Here is a 24,980-nt window from a genome sequence, read left to right on the forward strand (position 1 = left end):
TTAACAGATTACGATCAATTTGCATCCAGATAAAGCAGCATTGTCAAACTTGAAATATGACGAAAAGCAGGCACATCCGGAGCAGAATGAATGCATTCTAAAAAGTCTTACAAATGAGAAAAGGGTTGTGTGCCTCTTTCGCCTCGAGCTAAGCCGAGAGTCTTGCAGGCGCTCCTTATTCTCCTTCGACATGTCAAATAAAATAAATGTTATTTACAACTTACTGTAGTCGCTGATGTAGACTCTATTCATGGTGCTTTTGCAAGGTTTCATCACACTTTTATTTTTTATTTTTTTTACTGATCGTGTCATGTAACAGTGCTTATTAGAGTGCATGCTCTCCTCAGTGCCCTGATGCAGATTGGAGACTCTGAGGTGTGGTGACCTCCCGCCTCTCACCCAACACTTCAGCTCAGTAATATTCAGAATGTGACGTACGAGGCCTTTTCTTGTCTGCAGTAGCGTGTTCCTTTGTTTTCGTAGCACTTTCTTTTTTTTATGACACTTTACAATAAAAGCATCTGTCATGTCAATTCAACTTGGAAAAACTCTGGTGAATGAATGCACCCCCCCCTATCGGTTTGATCAGCTGCCCGAGAGCTGGTCTTGTTGCTCTTATCAACGCTTGTCAATTCCAAGTAAGTGTCAGTGAAGACAAATTACACCTACGCTAATAAAACTGCAAAGTGCTGGGTGGCTCCACTGCTCCTACTATCACTGCTTTGTGTGCAGAAATGCATGTTGCTGGGGTTACTAATGAAGTGTTGACATGGGGAGGGATTACGACTGAAAGGGGCTAACGCTGACAAATGCTACACACACACACACACACACACACGCACTGTTATTACAATACTCTGACATAGTAGTTTCTACTTCATTTTGTTCAAGTCAAGGTTTTTTTTAATACATAAAACGTGCCATCTTTTGTTAACAGGCAAGCTAATTAGCCTAGCGCTCAGCATGCTGTCCTGGCAGACAATGCAGGGGGGCACACCCGGGGGTTCTGTGGGCTACTGATGCCTCGCTGGCCATTTTCAACTCTCAACGCTTTGCTAAGAGTTAATCATCTACTTCTGACCCTGGTGTAAACAAAAGGTTCCACAAGGTTCTGAGCAGAAGTATATCAAATACTAATAATTGGTTTGTCTAGTTGTTAATGGCTGTTTTTTTGTTTTAAAACTTTGATTGGTTCCAAAACTAGTGTCTTTAGTCCTGGTTTAATGGGCTGAGGAGGGACGTTTTGCAGTGGGGTCGCAGACAGATGTTTCTTTGGTTGACATTGAATAACTTGATGGTAGGTCTGTGTTTAAAGGAATAATTCACAGATTTGCATTTAGCTTTGTTTGTACTAGAATAGGGCTAGTGTTTTAGAAAAATTGTGCTTCCCAACCTCAGTTTCCCCTGAGTTGGGAAATATGAAGTATTGGTGAAGTATTCCATTAAGACTCTTGGAAGCTGCTCTTGTGTTTCATGTGTGAAAAGACACTGAATACCATTAAATGTGGAACCAAATTCAAATATTGTTTAATCGACAGGAAAATAATGAATTACAATATTGTAATCTTGGCATTTTTCTAGCCTAACCTGGGATTTATGTATTTTCCATTCAGCAGAACCAGAAGAGTCACACGGCAGCCACTACACAGACATACTAAAATGCCTGCAAAATCCTTTTATGGTTGTGTAGGATGTAAAATATCTGTCTCCAAGTCAGTTCACTTACCATGCAGTTGTAATTCTCATGGTCACATCCGATCCACACTGAGGAACCCTCCATTTGGGATTACGGGTCTAAGTCCATCTTTGATGAAAGGGCTTGGATGAAAACCAGTAGTCACTTGTCTACCGTACCCTGCCACCAGCATCGGAGGATTCCCCCGACTAAGTCATGTGATTTACTCCCAACTGCTGTAAATACTTTCAGATCTCCTTTCATCTCCATCCCTGTGATGAAAAGAAACCTCCATTATGGCTTTAACAGATAGCATTATACAAGAGCACAAGCAGTGATTTGCCAAGATCCCAATTGTGCTGTGTAAACATCTGCATGCCATTTGTAAGCTTTTGTCTTTAAATGCCCCATCATCATTTCCAAAAGTCACTTTAAATGATTATCAGCCACAGGCAAATCAATGCACAAGTAAGCGAGAGTATTTTTGTTTGTGTGTCTGTGTGTGTGTGATGTTGCAGCAACGACAGACGTTCAGTGTGGGGGAAGAGAGTCTCTGAGGTCCGGGGGATTACAGGAACGCTCTGCACAGCAGTTTGACGGCGTGTTTGGATGGGGTGAGGTGCGTGAGTTGATGTTAGATGAAGCCATCCAGCGTTGTTGGCCTAATTATGTAATAAAAGGGGCATAAATGCTTTGAAGTCCTAAGTGCAGTTGTCAGTTTCTTTGAAGGCAGAAAGTAATTGTCATGTTCAATGCCTCACAAATCAAATCTTACACACGTGTTGCCTCCCCCCATGAAGTCTGTGCATGTTCACACACACACACACACACACACACACATACACACAGAAACATAACACAACCTTTACGGCAGCCTTGATCTGCCATACAGGAACTCTCTGCTGGGTCCTCCACCCTTTCATGCCCTGCTTCAAATCACCCACATCTGCAGTTGGTCAATGCCCCGAGGTCCCCCGGGGGGAGAGATTTCAGTGGCTTACCAAAGAAAAAAAAAAAAAAGAGAAAAAGTCCCATTCTGTCACTTCCTGGAATCCACCAGAAAATAAAGATGACCAGACACCGTCCTGTGTGGATCCTTCCTGCAGAGCCCATCGCTTTATACGCCCACTGTGGGATTTAGAAAGAGAAATACTTTTATCACATCTAAAAGGTTCATCATTGAAATGTAACCTCAACAAAAAAATATTTAACCCTTTAACAGCGAGCGCATCGCAGACGACACTTTGCATCACTAAGTTGTGCTATCGGAAAAATGTTCTGGTAATTACGGTCATTTCACTCACCCTGTTGCAGGAAGCCGGAGAATCAGCGTCTTTGTCACCGGAAAGGGAAAAAATGCTTGTACATAGTTTCTATTGAGACAAAAATCTAAATGGTTTCACTTAAATAGGTGTTAAACTGTTCAAATTACATATTTAACCCGCACAATCTGGCGTTCATGAACAACTACAGTGTTTTTCTTCATTTTAAATTGCTAATACACTAGTTTAACATGCAGTACATTGTAAATAACTGCCAGATATTGAAGGTTATTCTGGAAAAATGGGCAAAAGCACTTTTTTTGGGCCCTTTTCTGATTAAAATAAGCAAAAGGGCTTGAGGGTTAGGTGTTAAAGGGTGAAAATTGCTTCTGGGCATCAATAGTTAATTTTGCATAGATACATAGACAGATACTCTACAAACCTTGCGTCTTGTGCATGCGCTTGTGTTTCTTCTTTCGTCTGTACTACCTTGAAGTAATAATAAATGCGGGTTTCCAATAACATGATGAAGCTTCCTCCAGGCTATGGATCCCATCTTCCCCAGTCATGTGAATTGTGAGCCTGGCCCACTCGGAGTTTAACACCCACCCCCCTCATTGAAGTTCAAACTCATGTTAAATGACTTCCTTGTTCCTGTGCAATCTTTCCGACTGCGGTGTTGAAAACCAGGTGACTCGCCCCCGGGGGAGGGGGGGGGGGGGCTTATAAAGTCACATCCTGCATGCTGTCTCAGACTTGCTGTGTGTCTAAGAGGTTTATCAGCTCATGCACTGGAGATTAGTCAGTGATTACTATCAAGGTGATTATACTTCAAACTGTGCGTTTCCAGCCAACTCCATGCATGGCCACCTTAACAAACTTAATGGAAATGAAAACAGCACCAGGATGCTTAAATGAATACATAACTTTATTTAAATAAATGCTTTGTCATAACAAAAAAGACAAAGGTTAAAAGAGTACATAAATTACAAGTTGAATAAATATTACACAGTGATATTCACTTTAATAATTTGAGATTTTTTGTCTTTTTTATTTTTTTTTTTATTTTGCCTTATGTATTTCCAAATACTGACCATTTTATTTCCCACTATCCTCCTGCCACTGATGGGTCTATTTCACAAGCCAGTGAACACCAAATTACCAAAAGAAAATAGAACCAATTATTTCGTCTCATTACATCCAAAAAAAAATAATAAAATGTTATGTATTCTGAAAAAGCTGTACTTTTCTGTCATTACTGTGCTACTGAAGTAAAAAAAAAAAAAAAATGTTTTTGTGTATAATGTGAATATGAATTCAAACCAAGTAGGAGTTGAGAAAACTGAGGAAGTCACTACTCGCAAGCAGGTGCTGGGAAACAAAGGAGCTGCTCCTGACACGATGAAGGATAGTTGTTCTTTTTTTTTTTTTTTTTTACTTTTAACTTCAACCTGCAAAACCACACGTAAAGACAACAAATTCCCATTGAAGTATCGACACCTGTGACTGACCCACACATTATATGACACCACATACGATTGGAGCGTCCTCTCCTCCTGGTTGCAGTACTGCATTCCCCAGATTTCCGTGACTCTCTGACCAGAAACTGTCTAAGCTAACTGTATCTAACATCATGCAGTTGGTGACCCCCGTATCGGGGGGGTGGAAAGTGGCTACGCCCTGATTATGACCACTGCCCATGGCGTTCGCCCCTCCTCCTCCTCCTCCTCCTCCTGTGTCCCTCTCTCCTCCGCGATGATTCACCATGAGCACAAATCTAGCTGCGTGTTACTTTTCCGTCTAAGTTTCCCTAACAAACAAAAAAAAAAAAAGATGTTTGCGTATCGGAGGTCCCAGGCATGGGCTGCACAGCCCCTGTCGATAAATATTACCTCACAGCGTCGCCTTTACAAGGCAAGCACAAGATAACACAACAAGTAGCTTTTGTGTCGGTTTTTTTGTTTCCGTTTTTTTTTTTTTCTTTTAATTGTGTTCCACTAACTTCATCATACCACATCTTAGGACGTCGTTGAATGTCAATATCAATAGTGAATAACTGAAATAAGTGCAAGCTGCTTTTTTTTTTTTTCTTTTTCTCTCTCGAAAGTGGTAGTGGGGGATTTGGTGTTGAAAGAGGAGGCGAGGAACCTGGAATATATTCACAACCGGAAGCCGCTGAGGATGCACGCGTCACCTTTTTTCCCCCCCACCTTTGTTTCAATAAAGGGGGGGTAGTTGATTTGCCTCCAAACACCCTTTTTGGCTTCCCCTCTCTGGCAATCATATACATTGGCATTCACATGAAAAAAGCAAGAACCCTAGCTTATTGGTTGTCATAGAAAGAGGGAGGTCTGACTGTCTGTCTGACTGTCTGACTGACTGCGGTTCCTCACCCGTCATTCTTGTCCAGAATTGCCCCGAGGTACAGGCAGAGATTATACATTCCCAATGCATTGCTGACACCATTTTACTGGACCGACCACATTCACGTCTTCTCTTAATCAGAACTAAAAGCCCAGACCTCTTTATCGTTGTATCAAGTATCAGTCGCCCCCCACAATGATATCCATGTCACTTTCACGTCACTATTTAATGTATTCGCTTGTAGGAAGGCACTGTGATTTGCACACAGAGAGAGAACTCTACTTAAATGACCCTGTTTGTAACCTGTTACATGTTTGTTTTGTTCCCCACGCTCCCTGTAGATGCAGGTGGGTAAACTTCTCTTTCTTTTTGTCCCTGGAGGCATGTGAGCTGAAGGATTCCAGAGGGGTTAGCTTCTCTCTGACTGTCCTGTTGTCAAATGACTCTGGGTCACTCTCCCTGACAGGCTACAAGGAAACTATTCAAATTCTTTAAAAATCTTTTCTTTTCTTTTTTTTTTCAAGCACAATTACATCATACTTTTGTTTCTACAGGAAAAAAAAATAAAATAAAAACAACATTCAATAACTATATTTAAACATAACGTAATACACCATGGTTACACTGTAGTAGCAGTAATGGGGGGGGGGGGGGGTTGGGGTGGGGGGGTGGGACCACTTGATTAAGGAACATGGCTCAAAAAGTGGGGCGGTGTTTACTTCACTGGAAGCAAAGAAAACATCACAAACAAAAAAAGCATACAAAACTACACTACACACGTCTGGACCAGAGAAGTGGCCGGACCGGACTGGCGAGTGCGATTTGTGCGCCGAACTCAAAGAGATCCAAAAGTCAAACTTGAGTCCCATTTCGCTTCAGCGGAAAATCTTTACTTTTCTTTGTTTTGGATTTCACCAGCGGAGCCAGCGCTCTCTGGGCTCTGCGTGGCCCTGCGTGGCTCTGCGTGGCCCTGCGTGGCCCTGCGTGGCCCTGCGTCGCCCTGCGTCGCCCTGCGTGGCATTGTCTGTTCAAAATAGGCACAGTTGGCATATCAGGCTAGCTACATCGTCAAAGAGCCACGTACACGTAGGTTCGTCTGTGACGCTCATACAGTTACTTTAAAAGAGAAGGCCAGCCCCCGAGACCACTTCAAGCGCTCGCGATAACGGTTGTGACAAAAAAAAATCAAACAAAAAAATGAGAGACAGAAATGAGGACATTCTTTTTTTTTTTTTTCTCGAAAAACAGGCTCACTCCCGTCGTCCGCAACGACTCACACACACACGCACGCACACACGCACACACACACATACGCACATTCAAGCATGCATCATTTTGTGAAGTTATCTAAATGACATACCTAAGCAGGTTCCCCTATTTATAAGTGCTCTGACAGAACCACATACCCAGATAGAGTCAACTGTTGCGTCATGTCCCTATCGCTTGTTTCGTTTCTTTTTCGGAAAAATAGACAAAAAAAGGACAAAGTTACTCAACAGCCAATTCTCGAGTCCACAGAAGCATTATATTCCACAGCCTAAATCTGTTTTCAATCAATGTGCCTGATGCTTTTCTCTTTCTCTCTCTCTCTCTCTCTCTCTCTCTCTCCATAATGATTTTGTGTTAATGTTACATCATACAAAGTGTTTGTGTACTCAAACCCCCAGCTTCTATAAAAATATATCCATTGTGTGCATATATTTTCATGGATTTGCGATCAGGGAACCCGGCTCAAGGGGTCCTGTGAGCAAGAGTCAAGGGATTATTTATATATATATATATATTTTTTTTTTAAATCTTCCCGGGACATTTCCCCCTCATTTGAAGATGAGTGCTTGGTCGACAAAAGAAAAAAAAGATTAAAAAAGGAGAAAAAAAATGATTACAGGTGTCTTTTTTCAGCCTGTTCTTTCGTTTGGATTCTTTTTTTTTTTTTTCCTCTTCCTCTTTTTTTTTTTTCCAATTTGAAAAAAAAACAAAAACAGAAATCTCGACGTGAACGGAGGGGCGAAGCATACAGGTGTGATTCAGTGAGGAGGCATGGACCCTGGGTCACTCGGTGGTTAGGGGTCGGGGGGATAGGGGTCAAGGGTGGTCCTCCCCACTTCACTCGTTGTTGTTGCTGCTGCTCTCCAGGTCTTTACACTGAATGTCCCCGCCGCTGTAGTCCGTGCCGGGCAGCTGGACGCCGTACTTGTCCACGCACCAGCAGATGCCTCGTTTGCGGCCGCGGGACGGCTTACACTGCGGGACGCAAGACACAAGGTACGGGGGTCAGAGACAACAGTGGAAGGGTGGAAGAGAACGTGTGATGGACTGTAGGCGATGTAAGGGATCACACTGAAGAGGCTACTTTGTGACGGGTTTACTAGCGAGTGAATCCACTGATCAAAGAGACACCGCACACTTTGGTATACGATACGATTTACGTCATAACATTTTTGGAACCGGGCTCAAAGAGCCCATCGGGGTACGCGTGGACAAACTAAATTTCCTCCCCACCAGTAGGTGGAGTATTAAGCTCCGCTCGCCGAGCAGAAATAAACATTTAGTCGCCAAGGATCGTCATCCGACCCTCGAAGCGGCTGACGCCCAGACTCCCCTGCCCGACGGAGGGAGATGAGGCATCGTTCTCTTCTTCTTTGGTAGGAATGCGTCCTATTCCCTGCGTCCTGACTTGTACCGCCACCCGATGGTGAAGTCGGATACTACAGGACCCTGACGCGCGAGTATACCAGGGTATATTTAATTAAATACACTATCGATTAGTATATGTTTGAAACTTGTTTGGTTTTCATAGCCTCATAATCAGCCTTTTTATATGCACAGTAATGGCACAGTTCACAGCAGCCTGAACGAATGTGTGTCTCACATTTTGAAGGAAAAGGTCACTCTGCAAACGGAGATAAACGACGCCCACAAACGCCCACGTGAAACGGAGAAAATGGCAGAGAAGGAAAGTGGAAAAGTACACCTTCATCCTCGCACTTTTCCACATTTCTTTCTACACTAAGGGCTTGTTGGGGGGGGCCATCTGTTTTCCTTCCAGACGGGGGGGGGGGGGTCATGTGACACAAGCGTGATGAATCAATGACGGCGATGTCATGGTCGATAAGAGCCAATCAGGAAGTAAATGCGGATAACTGCATCCCATCGTCTCTATTTTGGTCCGTTCCGTATTAAAACGCAGGTCCCGCAGCATTTTTCAAACGTCTCAGAAAACGCGGCACATGTGTCCAGAGACTGCCGTGTTCAACTGTGATGTGACTTAAAGGGTCAGGACTTGAAATTGTACCGCGAGAGAAAGAAATGCATGAAACCCCAATGTGAGACAAAATATTTGAGGAAAAAAAAAAGAGATTTTAATCTCACCTGCTTGCGCTTGAAGAATCCTTTCCTGTCACAGTTGGGCAAGTACAAAGACAGAGCCATTACACGGGAAGTGTCCTTCATCCCTTGAAGGATCCCATCCAGTTTTCTCCTGCATGGACCCTTTAAGGGCAGAGAGAACAGGGTTACAGTCAAACCACGTCGCCCTGTGCAGAGTTCAGTCTCCACTCACGTTACATTAAACAGAACACTTACAAATTCCGGCTCATGCTTGTCGATGGGCAGAGGGGAGTAGTCCATGGGGGAGCCCATGGAGCGCTGCTTGCCCAGCTTCCTCTTCTGCTCCTTGCGCAGCGCGTGGACTTTTTTACTGTTCACAATGTCTTTGGGAAGCAGCGGCACTTTAGCCGGCGGGAAATCCTCTGTGATCTCCGTGGTCATGGTGTCCTCGTGCTCCCGCGACTCACGATCTGCAGCGGACCAACGACAAAGGCCACAATCAGTGTGTGACAATCATTTACACCTGCGTGCAACACTGAAACACTGCTCTCTGTAGTCGCCATGCGAGACGTCCTCTTGTTCTGTCCACAGCAAGTGTTTACTCTATTTTAAGCTCAGTTTTGGGCTCTATTATTATCTATTTGGCTCTGGCACAGTGTGTTTCACCGGAGCATTTTAACTGACAACAGTGACCTCTCACAGCTGGAAACAATACTGACAAAACACAATTAAACAATTAAGTTACAGGCCTGTGAAACCAAAACAAGGAACTTAACAGAGGCATAAATGACTCACAGAGCTGACCTGACCTTTTAATGCATTATAAATATCCATTATGACTATCAACAACTCAAGCACAGCTGGAATTTCTTCAAGCACAAAGGTTAAGACTCGGGAATGAATGAATGAATGTATGAATATAAATCTTCTCCACAAAGACGAGTGTCTGATTGAGAATCAGTCATTACTGGCCAACAGTCGTAAATTACCAAACTTATTGGTCGCACCCAAATAAAGTGCAACACCAGGTGCTTTTCCCATGGTTTTGTGCCACCAAATGTTGCCTAACATTTGTTTGTGGGGGGGGGGGAAGAAGCTAAGATCCACAGCTGACGAACAGCTACAGTAAAACTGATCTCAACTCGTCTTTTCTCACCCGTCGCAGTGTCTTTTATAACATTTACTGACACGAGTGCACACAGCTCAAAAACATCTCATCGCGCAAGACCACCGCCAGCTGATCTGGATCCACCAGAACGCAAGAGACCCAGAGTAACTCATGTGTGTGGACACACACAAACTGTGAGTGTGCAGATCTCTTCAGCTGAAGGAAACTTGCATCACACGTTCCTGGAAAATGTGCAAACACGTTATCTGGACGGCTGAACGGCAGCGGCTTTTATAGCGTATGTGTGCCACATTAAGCCGATTCAAATGCCGAGCGCAGGAAAATCCAGTCGCTCTGCGGACTCGTATAAATGCTTGTACATTTTCTGTTACACATTTCATTTCATTCCACCAGACGTGACTTCAGCTCCCCCAGGGGGCACTGTAGTCCCAGGAATCTGGACAGGATAGTCACAGGTTGAGGTCCTTTTATCCCCAACCTCGCTCGTCCCCACCCCCGTGCTCTCCTATCTTTCTTTGGGGTTCAGCCTCTTAAGCCTGGACCCCCAGCCAGAGGTTCTTTGAGGCCACAGAGAGAAGCCCTCTGCCACTCCCCCCCCCACCTCTTGGCTTAGCTGTACCATAAGTGCAGAGTTATTGTGGGGACTTTGCCAGGCCCCAACTGGCCGAAGCGATGGTGCCAGTGGATGACCCTGGTTATATTTATCTGACAAGAAAACCCGCCGTGGTGCACGGGGCCAGACAAGCTGAAACAGAGAGGAATGTTAGCCACGGAGCGCGGGCCAATTGCTCTTGAAAGTCAAATCATTCCATACTTGCACGCTAGTATGGAGAATATGTTGGAAAATATGATTTTAATGAGCTGCTGTAACTCCGCTGACTGGCCTGTTAGCGCACACCCACCGCAGGGAAAAGGTACTTGGACGTAACAGGGACACAAACTCCCGAGAAGCTGATGTTCAAAGAGCCTGACACAGCATGAGCGTCTGGAGTCTCTGGGAGGGGAACGAGGGAGGTGGGGGCAGGGTGATTACCAGAATTGGGTCTTTGGCTTCTGTGCTGTTCACTGCTGTGTGTTTGAAATTAATCTCACAACTCATGACTTGGCAGACCTTGGTTTGTGTTTAGATATGTCCTTGTGTCTCCCCGCGCAGACGACGGAGCTATTCCTTTGCTATAAATAAATACGTCAAACAAGCATTCCATGTGCGCCGCTCGTGTGACCGCTGTGGAAAAACTCTTCTTTTTTTTTTCTCTCTGTACAGTCCAATTACTTCTCGGGGCACTTGATTAAAATGCCACATATTTGGCAGAGGCGCGCAGCACACGCTGGAGGAGAAACGTTTCTTTTTTAAACATGCATTCTTGTGTCGTGAGTCATCTCATTTTAACATACAAATGGCCAGACTGAGACTGAGAGCACGCCGAGCCAGGGCACCTCCATACTCTGCTCACCTCACAAACCAGTCACTCTGAGGAAATATCTGTCTTCAGGGGAACGCTGTTAGAAATGTGGAGCCGAAGAAGAAGAAGAAGATTTTGTAATCTGCTTCTTGAAAATCGTGTAGCTTTTGTTAGGACAATAGTGCCTGACTTCTTTTGTGCTCCCCTGACAAAAAAAAAAAATCACTAAATTCATCTCCTCTGAAGTGGGCTCTTCAGCGCAGCCACAGAAACTCAGTTTTTCCATGCTCAGGGTACCCAGCTTGTAAAGGAGGCTTAGAGGGTCTGTGTTTAACTCCTGAAACTCAGCCAGGACACTGGACGCGAGCCAAGGGAGCCGAGTCATGTACAGCTCTCCCATTGAATCAGCTAAGCCCAAAGCTGCGCCGCTACCCCGCTACCCCGCTACCTTTCTCTCTCCCCCGGCTTGAGCTAAAGATTTCATTAGGACGAGAGTGGCGGAGACGCCAAAGGAGGTGCACCTGATACTTCTCTGTTTAAAAATTAACATCTGCACACAATTATGCTTCATGAATATCCCAAGTTTCTTATGTGCGGCAGTCCAAGCGTGAAAGATAAGCTACCTATCCACTGCATCTTAAAGAATATAATAATACCATTTAAATAGCAAAAAAAAAAAAAAAAAAAAAGGCCTGGACAATAGATTCCCCCGACCTTTCATTGGATTCCCAAGCATTACACCACATTTGTTTCTCTCCCCCCTGCCTTTGATTATGCCAGTCTCTGTGCGGCATCTGAAATTACATCTTTACAAGATGTAAGAGGGCAGTGAATAGGGGTTGTTGTTTAATCTCATTGGCGGGTATGACAAGATAATTGTGAGAAGAAACCAGCCCGAGGGACTGCACTGCGTAAAAGCATGACGTTAGTAAACCATCCTTCGGCCTCAGCTACTTAATATATGAGAGAAGGCCATGGCCTGATAACCTCACGCTTTCTAGAGCAGAAAGGGAGGTGTGAACAGAGGACTGAGTGTGTGTGTGTGTGTGTGTGTGTGTGTGTGTGTGTGCAGCAGGCCCTGATAACCAAAAAGAAATAGGTCTGAGAGGCTTTGGTGCAAAGGAATTTGCAGATTAGGTGACAAAGTACAATAGCCTGGTTATCTAACAGCACGTTCATTAGGTGACAGTGGTTCGGATCCAAACATCCACGAAGTTACAACCTTTGACCAATCACGTGAGACTCCTAAAGCATATACAGACTTCTGAAAAGCTTTGACCCTCAAGTTCTGTTGTTTCAACTGACTGCTGAGTCGTGCCCAGTGACTGCTCCCATTCAGCTACTGAACACGCAGGAAATATCTCTTCCCACGCCATTGTGCGCGCAGAATACGTTCACTGCAATCAAAAAGTTTCCTGCTTTTCTGAATGCCCGGTATAAATAGCGTCAACAACAATTCAAGGATTATAAATCACAGCACAGGACCTATGAGGAGGGGGGAGGGGGGGGAGGCTCCTATAGGTAAGCAAACTTTCAGACCTGTTTGCGGCGACTGCAGTGTAAACAAACACTCGGGCCGTGATGCGAGTGGTCATGTGAAAAAGCACATTATCAGAGCGCGGCGCGCGGCTCCTGCGCTGTGCATTCCTAATTTTGGTCTGAGGTCGCGTCCCACATCTGAGTTTGGGCTTTTTTTAACGAGCCGCACTGGACAGACGCGCTCCCTTTTTGGGTCACCGTCACCACAGCACAATTGCTGGGTGTGACGACGCTCTCACTCCCGAGGCGGCTGCGGCAGCTATTTTGGCGAGTTCCGAGCGTGCGGCACGAGGCCGAGCTCTGACCGGCATGAAGAGAAACATCACAGTGGGCGGGAATTTGTGTTTTACACCTTTTATGCGACACGTACAGTGTGACGGTGTAAAATAGCCCGCTTCTATTTATACATATATAGATATATATATGATTCAAGGTGACCAAAATGACTTGCAGAGACTGGGAACAACAGAGAGTTTCACCTGTCTCACACTCTGAGCAACATTTCAGAGAAGCCACTGGAGCCTCAAATGTTTTTTTCAAACTTCAGAAACCTAAGAGGTCTGCGTTTTTTTGTTTTTTTTTGCCGTTTGTTGTGCAAGTGACTGGAGTTCTCGGCAACTCCCCTGCGGCGCCCTATCTTGTGCCATGCTGGCCCGCGACCAGGTGTCAGTGGTGAGATCACAGTGGCTGCTGCATGTGCGATCACTTAGACATAATCATTTTTAAAACACGGCGTGAGGCCATAACCGTCCTTTTTTTAAAAACAGCAAGCTTTCACTTCTGAACGACTGCAGCTCAAGTGCTGATTTCTTCTCCAGCTGCTGCCACCAGCAGTCTGAAGGAGTCAGCGACCAATAAGGTGCACAAATATCACTCTTAAAAGTTTTACAGGGCGAAATCGGGCCAAGTGTGCCCAAGGGGTTATTTCCTTGCCACAGATCGCTCAAGTGCCACAGACCGCGCTTCAGAATGATGCTTTTAAACACGTGCAAAAATCGCCTGCATCGTATTTTCCATGAACTGTGTGCTTTTTCTTCTTGTCTTCATGTGATACGTTGTCCTTTGCAATAATTCTCCCGAGCACCTGCAACAGATCGGTTGCAGCGTGCTAGGCTTTCACTGCGCTGTCTCAGATGTTCAAGGTGAGACGGTCTGAAAAGCCACATACGGTCTTTCCTTTCACATGAGCCCTGTCATGAAGCTGTCAGGCGGGGCGGGACACACACACACACACACACACACACACGCATGCACGCGACCAGAGCTATGTCCAATGCCACAGCAGCGTGTCCATATGTGCACGCAACGTCCACAACAGACACGGCAACCGGTGGCTGGTTGCCATTAGTCCAAGCGTACGGCCGGAGCCGCGGCTTCCTCAGCTGCAACCAGCTGTGGACATGGGAAAAGCAGATGGTGAATCTCAAAAGCTGCATTGCTCACTAAAGGCATGTGGAACTCTGTACGTGAAGGTCGCTGTGTGTGCAGTGAACTTCTCTGGCAGGCGTTACGCATCGCATGCCTGCATTTGCATGACAAGTACAACATAACATGTGAGAAACTGCCATGACTTCAGAATGCTGCTCTGGCAACAGGTCGGGACTTCATGCAAAGCGTTAAAACAAATGGAAAGCATTCGAGTTGCTGGTCGAGACCCCAGGTTTCCTTCTGTCGTGGTAATATAAAGGGGCATAACGGCATTTTTGTCCATGTGAGAGTGGGGTATTTCTGGAGTTGAAGCCACTCCCTAATCGTCTTTTGTTTCTTGGCAAAGAGCAATCTGTTCAGACATACAGCCTCCCTCAGAAGCCTGAAGGACTGCGGGCCTGATGCCATGAAGTCATATCTTCTGGCACGTTTTCCAGGGGTCTGATTCACTTGCTAACACAATCTTGAGTGCCCCCCCCCCAAAAAAAGCATATACCACCTCCTGTGCCTTACAATTTTACACAACTCCTGGGATCATGGCACAAGCGCAACATGACTTAATGCACTGCAGGGACATGAAGAGTTATGGCAAGGACTCTTTTTTTTTTACAGGGAGAGGGAGCGAGGGACTGTAGGTTAGCAAGGATTCCTCTCTCCCATTGTTTGGCTGCCCTAGTCAATATTTAGTAGGCTGCTGCTCTCATGGCCTCCCGAGTGTGGCAGACACTCGAGCTCCTCCCCCTCCTCCTCCTCCTCCTCCTCCTCCTCCTTGTGTTTGCCTTGCTCAGCTGGTAGAGCACACACAGACAGCTGCAACCCCACACCACAGGAAGCCAGAAGTTCACCTCAACAGTTCCCATCCACAGAGCCATCTGACAGACAGAAGGCCCTTCAGAGGAAAAGAGGGAGCCGGAGGCATTCTGCTGAATCACTGCGTTGTGACTGAGCGCCCATGCAGTGAGTGCACCGCCAGCGGCAGGAAAAGATGCTCTGATTACCTCTGTGGGCCAACAAAGACACTGCAGCTGTGTGTGTGCATGTGTGCGTGTGTGTGTGTGTACAGCCAGAGTGAGACAAAACTGCCCGAGGTGTCATCGCTCACAACAATCACACACAATGCACACCCAGACACCTTCATAACCCCACCCAAAGCATTTGTGAGGGCGAGCATGTGCACACACACACACACCTCTACAGTCCTCTATAGTCATTACCTAGCCCATTACCCTCCGTGCCGAACCCTAAAAACCAAGTCTTTACCCTCAAAATGTCCTTTAATTGGTCATGAGGAGCTGTTTGCACAACATGTCCGTTTTGTTTTTTTTTGTCTACATTGTGTTGTAACATCATTAAGACGAACTCCCTAATGATTCTGTCAGCAGCCAAAATGAGTCCAGTGGTGGAAGCTGTTTTTTTTTTCCTCCCTTTTACAGAATGAGGCGCGAAGTCAAAACCTTTGTGGTTGCCACCTACTTATCTAGCTGTTGACAAGCTGCTGAAAAACCTCTGAGTGACAGTGGACCTCTCTCTGCCGCTGCTGCTGCTGCTGCTGCTGCACAGAGAAATATCTTAAATCATTCAGGGCTTCTGGCTCATGCTCTCCTTCCTTCTCTCTCTCTCTCTCCCCCCCCTCCCCCCAACACACACACACACACACACACACACAGAGGGAGAGAGACAGACACAGGCAGAGGCTACAGATTTAGTGGTAATCCGACTCTAAACATCACCCTGGGGGTACAGCCTCAAGACCTAAATCTATCTTGACTGCGAGCAAAGTTTGCAGTGTGGCACCTCATCCGCTCCTGATGAAGTCTGTAAACGCTGCTGTTGTTGTGGGTACTTTGCGTCATTAGGGCTTGAAATGCGTAAAAAGACGCGCTCTTGTCACATGAAAAATCGCTGCGTTTGACAAGACACTTGTTAAACGCGTTGTTTCTTGGCGGCAACGTAGAGGCTAAGCCCCACGTCCCCCCCCCCCCCCCCCCCCGCCGCCCCCCTCCTCCACTCTCTCCGTCTTTGTAAACTTCACAACATCCATCAATAAACACGACTTTTACGCACGGATCGCCCTCGAATCCAATAGGAAACATTCTTTTTTTGTTGTTGTTGATTATTGCAAAGAGAAAATCCTTCAAGGGAAATTGTGTTTTATCACTCAAATGTAATTATTTTAATGTCAGGGGGATGGCGGTGGCGGCTTGGATGACTGTCAACCGCTCCTGAGTCTCGCTGCACCGCAGCCTGACAGCAACCGTCCCGCACTCTCCGGCTCGCGGGACCACGCCGTGCGCGTTAATCACAGCATTATCTGGCACCAATAACACAGCCTGTTTTCTCTTGTTGTTGTTATTTTTTTTTTTTTTTTTTACCAAGCTCACTATATGCACGTTTAAGTCATAATTTAAAAAGCGCACGACACGGACACGCCATCAAAGGTGCGTTCACTGACGCCTGATGTGTCCATCCACAAAGACCCAGGCAGGCGAGAAGAGAAGAGGAGTAAAGCTCCTGCTGCCACTTTAATTACTGCAGCGGACAAGAGTTAATCAGATGGCACCTCGAACCATCTGTCAAACAAACGTTCTGTCAGAGAGCAGGACATGGCACAAGTCACCACGCAGAGGGAACGGAACCACACAGCCTTTACCAATCATTCTAAGAGTCATTTATTCTAGTAAAAAAAAAAAAAAAAATAGTGAACTGGACTGGATCTGCGTTAAATACCTCACACACGAGCGCACGACTGATTCTCACATGGGGCAAGATGTTGTTAAACACTGATGCACAGCCTGTCCGTGCGCTCGGCACTGACGCGCACTTGTTTGCAACTCGTCGGTTTTTTCGTGCGCTCGGAGCAGCTGGTGCGCGTCTCTTTCTCGCGTCTTACCTATGGGCGTGTGAGCGGGTTTGTATCCTTTCTCGTTGGTGCACACTCCTCTGCCGTGGAGCAGCGCGTGCAGCGGCTTCTCCTCCCCGCTCCGCGGCAGGCAGCGCAGTCCCTGCGTGCAAGTCCCGGTGTACACGCCGCACGCCTGCCCCTCGGACAGCGCGCACGTTAGGCAGCAGCCGCAGCCGGGCTCCTTCACGAGCTGGCAGCCCACCGGGACCTCAGGGCACATGGACACAGCCTTCTGGTCACAAGGCTCGCACGGCACGTATGAGCCCAAGCACCCGGACAGCAGCCCCAACATACATGTCACCAGGAGGCAAAAATTCACAATCATGGTTGGTGTTTCTTTGCAGTTATAGCATAAAAAACCTGCGAAGAGGAGGAGGGGGGGGAAAAAGTAGACTGGTCTATTGAAGACAATGCTTCAGTCAGATAATCCGATTGTTAAAGCTAAAGCCAAGAGTCTTTATCCAAGAGTGTTGTTATCTATTAAAAAATAATGTGCACCGTGCAAAATGAAGAAGAAGAAGAAAAAAAAAGAAAGACTTGAAATGACTAAAAATATATGCGTTATTTTCTTTCCCCCGAATATTGATTTACTGTTCTCTGCAGGAGCAAACCAATTCTTTGCACAAGACCTCAAACTTCTCTCCCCTTCAGCTTGGACTCGCAATACTTTCTCTCCAACAGAGCAGACTGATCAACCAGAGAGCTGCCGTGCCTTTTTAAAAACAGCCGAGCCCAAACCCCTAACTATGAATACGCTAAACAGCAGGGAAGGGAGGCGCACTTGTTCCACGGCTTGGCAGGCGGCCAAACATTTTTTTATCTTCCTCTTCAGCAGCAGCAGGAGGAGGAGGAGGAGGAGGAGGAGGAGGATCGCTCTTTCACCCTGAATGCTGAACTGATGCCAAGGTACAAGAGGCAACAAACCCTCATCATCAGAAATATGTCATGTTTCATTTTAACTGCCCCACAAGTGCAAGAAAACGCCACAATCAACAAGTCGTCATCACTCAAAAGAAAAGAAAATCTCAACTTGGGTAAAATAACTTGCTTCTTTTTCTCTTTTCCTTTTTAATTAATCTGGAGACTCGTATAAACAAAAGCCTCTTCAAAAAAAAAAAAAGAAAAAGAAAAAAAAGAGAAAAGAAATGGCACCAAACTCAATAAAGTAATGAAATGATGTGTTTCATTTATCCAAGATGACACTTTACTGGATCGCGTCTGAAAACCTCCTTTATAAAACATTTCTCCAGTTCTCCGGGGGGAAAATAATTTGTTTAGATCACTCACATCGTTCAAAAACAATTAGAAAAGGGCTACGTTACATGTTCTCAGCTGACATGTGCGGGGGTTTTTCACCACAAATGGCAGATAACGGTGATAAAATGGACGCTCCAATGTTTTTGTTTTGCCCCACAAACCAAAAGGTTTTTTTCCAGTTTTTTCCTGGCTTCTTTCTCATTATGGAGCAAAGACAAACAAAGGAGGCGATCCCTAAATATTGATCAAGGATAGGCGCTTGGATTGAGTCAGAAATGTCTCATGGATGCTGGAGGACAGAGGAATGTCATCACACACAGTTTACGCTGGGTTAACACTGGCAGTGATCGCTAAATCCCACAGTGCACCTGTCGCTTCCACTGGACACAGTTCATTTTTTCATGAAATGTAACCAGCCTTTGCTTCTCTCACTCACACACACACACACACACACACACACATTCTCTCTGTGTCTTGTGTGTGTGTGTGTGTGTGAGAGAGAAAAGGATGGAAATATGTCACAAACTCTGGGATTTGAGGCGAAAGCCTGACAACGTAAGTGCAACTGAGCTCTATTATTTTACAGCCTGCACGCAGAATAACGCCTGATTGTTTCCACGTGTGCTCCATCGTCTTCCTCTTCTTTTTTTGTGCTTGAGCTACATACAGTATGTTCTCTAAAGCAGGCACATGCTGCTCTTTTCCATCTTTGCAGGTAGGGAGTTCGTTTATTTTATCTTCCCCTTCCTTTTTCTAACAACCCAGTGTCTTATATCAGATTTCCTTGCCACTATCCACTCGCTGCTTGATAAACGGGAAAACTCACTTCCCAAATGTGGCCATGAATTGTTTGATTTAATCCTGCAAGTGTGCAGTCTTGGAGAGGGTTGATGCTGCTGCTGCTGCTGCTGCTGCTGCTGGTTTAGCAGGTTAGCGGCCACTAGAAGGCACTGTTAACAACGGTTAAACTGTGGAGGAGCACATCCTCATGTCATCTGTGCACAACCTACCATGGAAATTACACAGCAATGACACATCTCACAGTGAAACCGGGGCTCGAAACACAGCGTTTGATCCTCCAGTGTGAATGCAGCTACTGCATTAGTGCACGCGTCTAAAAATAGAGCCGCTGAAAGTGTTTATTTCATAGCAGAAATACGGCATATTCTCCATGGAATCAATGACTGGATAATTACACATTCTCACTTATATGAAATGAAATTCACATGGGCATTTCTAATTTTCTCTGGAACGGCACAGGAACTCGATTCGCCACAACATTAGTGTGGCACATGTTTAGTGTTTCCTTTACTTCATTTCAGCCATGATTGTTTAAAACTGGGTTTGCAGAGGATGTTGAAGGCTTCCATAACCACTGTTTACATATCTGGACTGTTTTCTTTCCCCATGGTTTTTTCCCTCTGGTTTCCCTTGCATTCCTTCAACCATGCTATCACTTCCCATCTTTTGCTTTCAACCATAAACATCTGGAGCGGGCGCCTGACTTTGACACACAGGGAGAAATTATAAAAATTAAAAAAAAGAGGAGAGAGAGAGAGAGAGAGGGGGGGGATCACACGTCGATTCGGCAGCCGCAGGAACTGCACAGAGTGAACGGCGATGGCCAGAGCTCCTGCGCTGTGGTGAGTCAGAGTTCCCTCCAAAACCAACAGGAGCGGTAAAATCCAGCAAGAGGGAGCTAAGACATAAATCTGGGCTACTTTGGCCAAACCCAAGCGGCGATAATGAATGGGATTAAGACAGTGAAGCGGCACGGATTAATGATGCATCCACCAAATCTCAGCTGGGCATGAGACGACACAGGATGACATACGACGAGGGGGGATTTGCTGTTGAGTACAAACTGAGGATGTATGGAATTACAGGCTATAAGTTATCATCACTTCCTTTGCCCTCAATGCCCTGATTTTGGCAGACACACCATAATATACTGTATATGATGTTATTGTGTATATGGAAGACAGATCCCAAAAAAAGTAAAAGCCAAAACATGTTGATTGCCTCCCGGTGGCTGGGTGCAGTATAGGTCATAAACCACACCTCCTCTACAGCCTCTTTACCTCTTGTTGTTGTTATTAATAACCAATAATATTTGGCTTCTGTTTGCAGCACAATCAACATTTATTGATTTTCTTCCACAGCTCCGGCTCCAGTTACCGGTGACGTTCACACGTTTTTATGCCCGTTTCAGATTCACGCAGTAAAACTCCTGAATGTAAACATAAAAACCTTCTTCCTCAGGTTTTTATGCTCGAGGGAGGTGGAAAAGTTGGCAAACGCATGAAAGGGAAATGCAAATAAGTGCAATAGAGACGGACAGAGTGGATAAAGAATGACGTTAAGGGACGTCACTTGGGCGTGTGAGGAGACCACCGCCGCTTCACGACTTATGACTTAAACAACGTCAAGGCTACAGTTACAGCACATGCTGATATGGTTATTTGATGCCGTAAAAACAGGATGGAATGTAACGACTGAACGCTGGTACTGACGTCTGTCTGGTTCATGGACTTTATCGGTTTATCGGTTACTACTGCGCAGACTCCAAATGACATCACGACAACACGAGGTGGCAGCGTCCACACCCATAATACTCTCTGATGCATCATCCACTTTTATAGACAATCTACGAGCGGTAACTGGTTCCGCTCTCCCTTTTTTTCACCGTAAGTCTTGAACTACATGAGCTCAATTCCATCGATCTAAGCCACTGACGATGCAAGAGCTACGCACAGTTGGTTGCGTGAGATTTGACCCGCTTTCCGAATTCCGAATTACTGCAAGTTGCTTTGTGAAAGAACAAGTGTGTAAGACACTGAGTGGGACAAATCTTCCAGCTATAATTATGTGTATGAAGTGGTGGCTGAAGCTGTTATTTAGTGGGATAATGTCGCTTTTAAAACTCAGCTCAGACTCCCAACAGGAGGAAGTGTAAGCAGGCATCAGAAACAATACTTACTCAGAAGCTCTTTCACTGACTCACATTTATTTTAATATATATATAGATATATATATCTATATATATATATATATATATATATAAATGTGTGTATATATATATCACCTGAAAATGAGCAGAGGTCAGAAAAGATTTCTGATAATATCCCACAGCTGTTGCCATCCAGCGAAAAATCTGAGACACAACACGTCTCACGTCTATTCATGAACCCATTGTACTCGCTGCGTGAATCACGACCGGCATTGTCCAGCATAAACATGCACTCCTGGGATCAGCAGCTGTTAGTTTGTAATCGCAGGCCTTTGTTTAAAAAGTCACTTTTTGTTTGTTGATGAATAGTCGAGCAGCTAAGGGTTTCAGCCATGTTATTTTTCTGCGAGTCTTGCAAATCAATGGCTTCACCTTCTCCCAGATGAATGTTATTCATTGGCTAAAGCAACAAAGGGATTACACAACCATGGACACGTTCCCAATGTTCACCAAATGCAAATCATTGTGTTGCTCTGTTTACGTGGCTGTGGAGAGAGGGTGTAGGCCACAGATTTTTCAGAGCTAAAGATCAACATGTTGTTTACGAAGCACAAAGGCTACTGATTTGAAACTAACGATGCCAACGTCTGCATCACTGGCTCTCACGAGCCCCGTTTCCACTCGTCAAAAAAACCCACCAACACCTGCTAACATCTGGTTTTTGTCTGCTAAGGGAAAAGATGGAATTGGCTTTCAGTCATTGTGAAAGCGGCTTTAAATCCTTGCCCGTTGCACGACCACAACTGTCGCTGCTTCACATCGCTCGTCCATGTTTAATATCGATAAGTCTGATTATTACAGAGAGTAAATGTTCACCAAAATGGTCTTTCAGCTGCTCCCTCTCTAGGGGGCGCCACAGCACATCCGATTTGGCCGACCCCCTTCCTGCACAACCCTCCCATTTATCCGGGCTTAGGACTGGCACAAGAAGTACACCAGATGTGGCTGGGGTCTATTTAGAGTGTCCAATAAACGGTGAGTAACAGAGATTGGGCACCTTGATCAAGGATACCCCAGACCTTGACCTGACGGGGGGACTTGACGTCAACCCATTTGGTCACAAGCCAAGAGCCAAATAAAGGCCAAAAAAACCATGTTCAGCTCAGGCGATGGCGGTGAAAATGAGGTTGCAGATGGTTGTCTACCTTACTTACGGGAATATTCACTGTTTTATGCTCGTAAATCATTGATCGCAGGAGGTTGAATTGGTGAAAAACTCTCCAAATTGACCTAAGTCAGCTGTTTCGTGCAGCAAAACACAACACATGGTTCAGAACGAGATGACGTGTTGTTTCAGGTGACACAACATGAGCAGGTGCTTTTTTATGAGCTGAAAGTGCAACAGTGACTGGTTTTGAATCTCGGTTTGTGCAGACAGCTGCTCGCCACTCTGTCTTACTTCTGCCTCCCGCCACTGAATCTTTTACTACCAGACATTATTGGCCTACTTTTCTTCCTCGCTTCCAGTGTTAAATGACGTTGAATCAGACGCAGGTTTTTTGTCGGCGCTGGCTCCGATTGGCGATGATGTAAACGTGACACCCACGTGAACACACCGATTTCGGAATCTAGCAAAATCGCAGTTTGAAACAACTTAATGAGCCAATGGAAAAAGAAAATACTGCAGGTCTGTAGTGGAATGGTAACATTATGATGCTATTCAAGCAGTGATCAAACACTGAGGACTGACGTTAAAAACATTCTTCTGTTGTGTGGTTGCTTGTTTATGGCGTGATGGAAGCAGGTTCGCTTAAACCAAAGTTCTTTTTCTGTTAGACTTGAAAAGATCAGGTGTGTGGGACCCATGTTTTGTCTATGTTCGACAGATGGACTTTCCTGATGTCTCTGAGTGACCGATTGGTGTTATTGGTGTCGTGGCGCGGCAGATCTTGGATCTATAACGTTTAGTTTAGTTTTGTTTTTACTCTTATGTTGTATTCTATTGTTGATTTTGTTTTCTTTATGTTGTTGATCTGTCTCTTTTTGGTGTGTGGTATCTGCTATGTCTTTGAAACTTTCAGTAAAGAGATTGTTTTTCTTCATTGTTATTATGAAGTTATTTTTCTTACACCACTGTACACACTGTATGTGTATATGTGTGAAGGGACAATACCTACTGTTTGCACCAGTATGAGTGTAATTGCATGTTTTTGTATGTGTGAAACAAATGGCACTTTTGTGCTTATGTGTTCCAGTACACTGTGAATGGCAGGTGTGTGTGTGTGTGTGTGTGTATAATGTCTTTGCATACCCCCCCCCCCCCACAGATGGAAAATAACGAATGCCAGAGAATGCGGCTTGTAATTTTTCCTGTTCCACTTTGTCAAGTCCTCACTTCACGTATACAAAAGGTATACACAAACACTCGCGGGCACACAAACAGTCCCACTCCCTAGGACATACAAAAAGGTGTTGTTGTGTATATGCGCTGGGAGCAGACAGCTCCAGGAATGAACCTGTTAGCAGTCTGCACTGTGTCATTTAAACAGTGAGGTACAATGCCAAGCTGCACAGTCAGTGACGTCTTTGAGTGAGAAAGAGTGAGAAAGGCATGAAGACGTGCAGAAGTGGACGTGCTTGATAGAAACATAAGGCGGGGGCAAAGAGATTGGACCAACACTGTTGGCGCAGGCAGAGCTGTGATTAACAGAATTAAAAAAAACAAGTGTGGTTTTATTTTCTGTGAAAGCAGTGGACCTTTGTGCTGCAAACAGCTCCTTAAACTAAAATAATTTCATGTGTCTGGGTTTCACTGGAGGGCTCTGATATATTATTATGGTGAAACGCTGTTTCAGAGTCTTTTGTTTGCGGTGCAGAATCGAAAACACTGACTTTTGTAGTGCGTCAGTATGGTCAAATTTTAATGAAACTCTAGGAAGATCTGCAAAATAGGAGGCACTGATAGTTCCAGTAGAAAAAACATTGATATCAGGATTGGCTTTAAAACATTTTTAAAATCCACATTAACGGGCGAAATCTTGTTTAAATGACTGGAAAGAAAATCGGTGGTTTCAGTCGTGTATGTGCATTGGCTCACCTCGACCAACTCCCAGCTCATTTTTGAAACAAAAGGATAAATCTCTCCAATAAGGTTTGTTTTCTAAAATACCAGATCACTTGGGAACGTGCATAAAATCGCTGAACTCGCTAAACGCGGCGCGATCTACGGCTCTCCTCCTCCTCCTCACTCTCTCCTCGCCCTGTGGGTTTCCATGAACGTGGAATCGCCTCGACATGACCACGAGGAGACCTGCGCGGTCTTGTAACACGAGATGGTGTGAGATGGTGATGGAAACTGCACAGATCAAGATAAGCTGGCTGTTAAGTCTTAAAAAACCTTACACAAGTGGCAAGTCTTTTTATAGCCTCTCAAGGTATGGCCGGCCTAAAGCATTTCCAAAACAAAGCCCATTCAAACATGAAGCCAATGAGACGAAGGTGGAGCATGTGGGCACCGGGGGTTCAACGGTTCTGCTTTGTGGTCTGGTCCCTGGCCAAAACCTTTAGCTTGAAAATGGGGAACACTGAGTTTTTGTTAAAAGGTAACGTATTAATGTATTTGTGGTTTCTCTCCCTGCTATTACATTTACTACTATGAAAAATTTGATTTACTTGAAGTTATAGTTTAAATTTTTTCTTTAGTGTAAATATGACAATACGTTTGCTGCTTTCTCTCACTGT

At 45.1% G+C, this 24,980-nt stretch overlaps 1 protein-coding gene across 1 annotated transcript; it reads right to left on the reverse strand.

Annotated features, from left to right (window-relative positions):
- Window positions 1-3,847: 3,847 nt before the first annotated feature.
- Window positions 3,848-17,746, reverse strand: LOC131452419 (insulin-like growth factor-binding protein 5). Its single transcript, XM_058622380.1, has 4 exons — window positions 17,021-17,746; window positions 8,887-9,101; window positions 8,674-8,793; window positions 3,848-7,545 (listed from the first exon to the last, which is right to left on the reverse strand). The coding sequence occupies exons 1-4, from the start codon at window positions 17,355-17,357 to the stop codon at window positions 7,408-7,410; spliced, it is 810 nt and encodes a 269-aa protein (XP_058478363.1). The 5' UTR covers window positions 17,358-17,746; the 3' UTR covers window positions 3,848-7,407.
- Window positions 17,747-24,980: the final 7,234 nt, after the last annotated feature.

This window comes from Solea solea, chromosome 2 (assembly GCF_958295425.1).
Source record: "Solea solea chromosome 2, fSolSol10.1, whole genome shotgun sequence".
Classification (NCBI taxonomy): Eukaryota; Metazoa; Chordata; class Actinopteri; order Pleuronectiformes; family Soleidae; genus Solea; species Solea solea.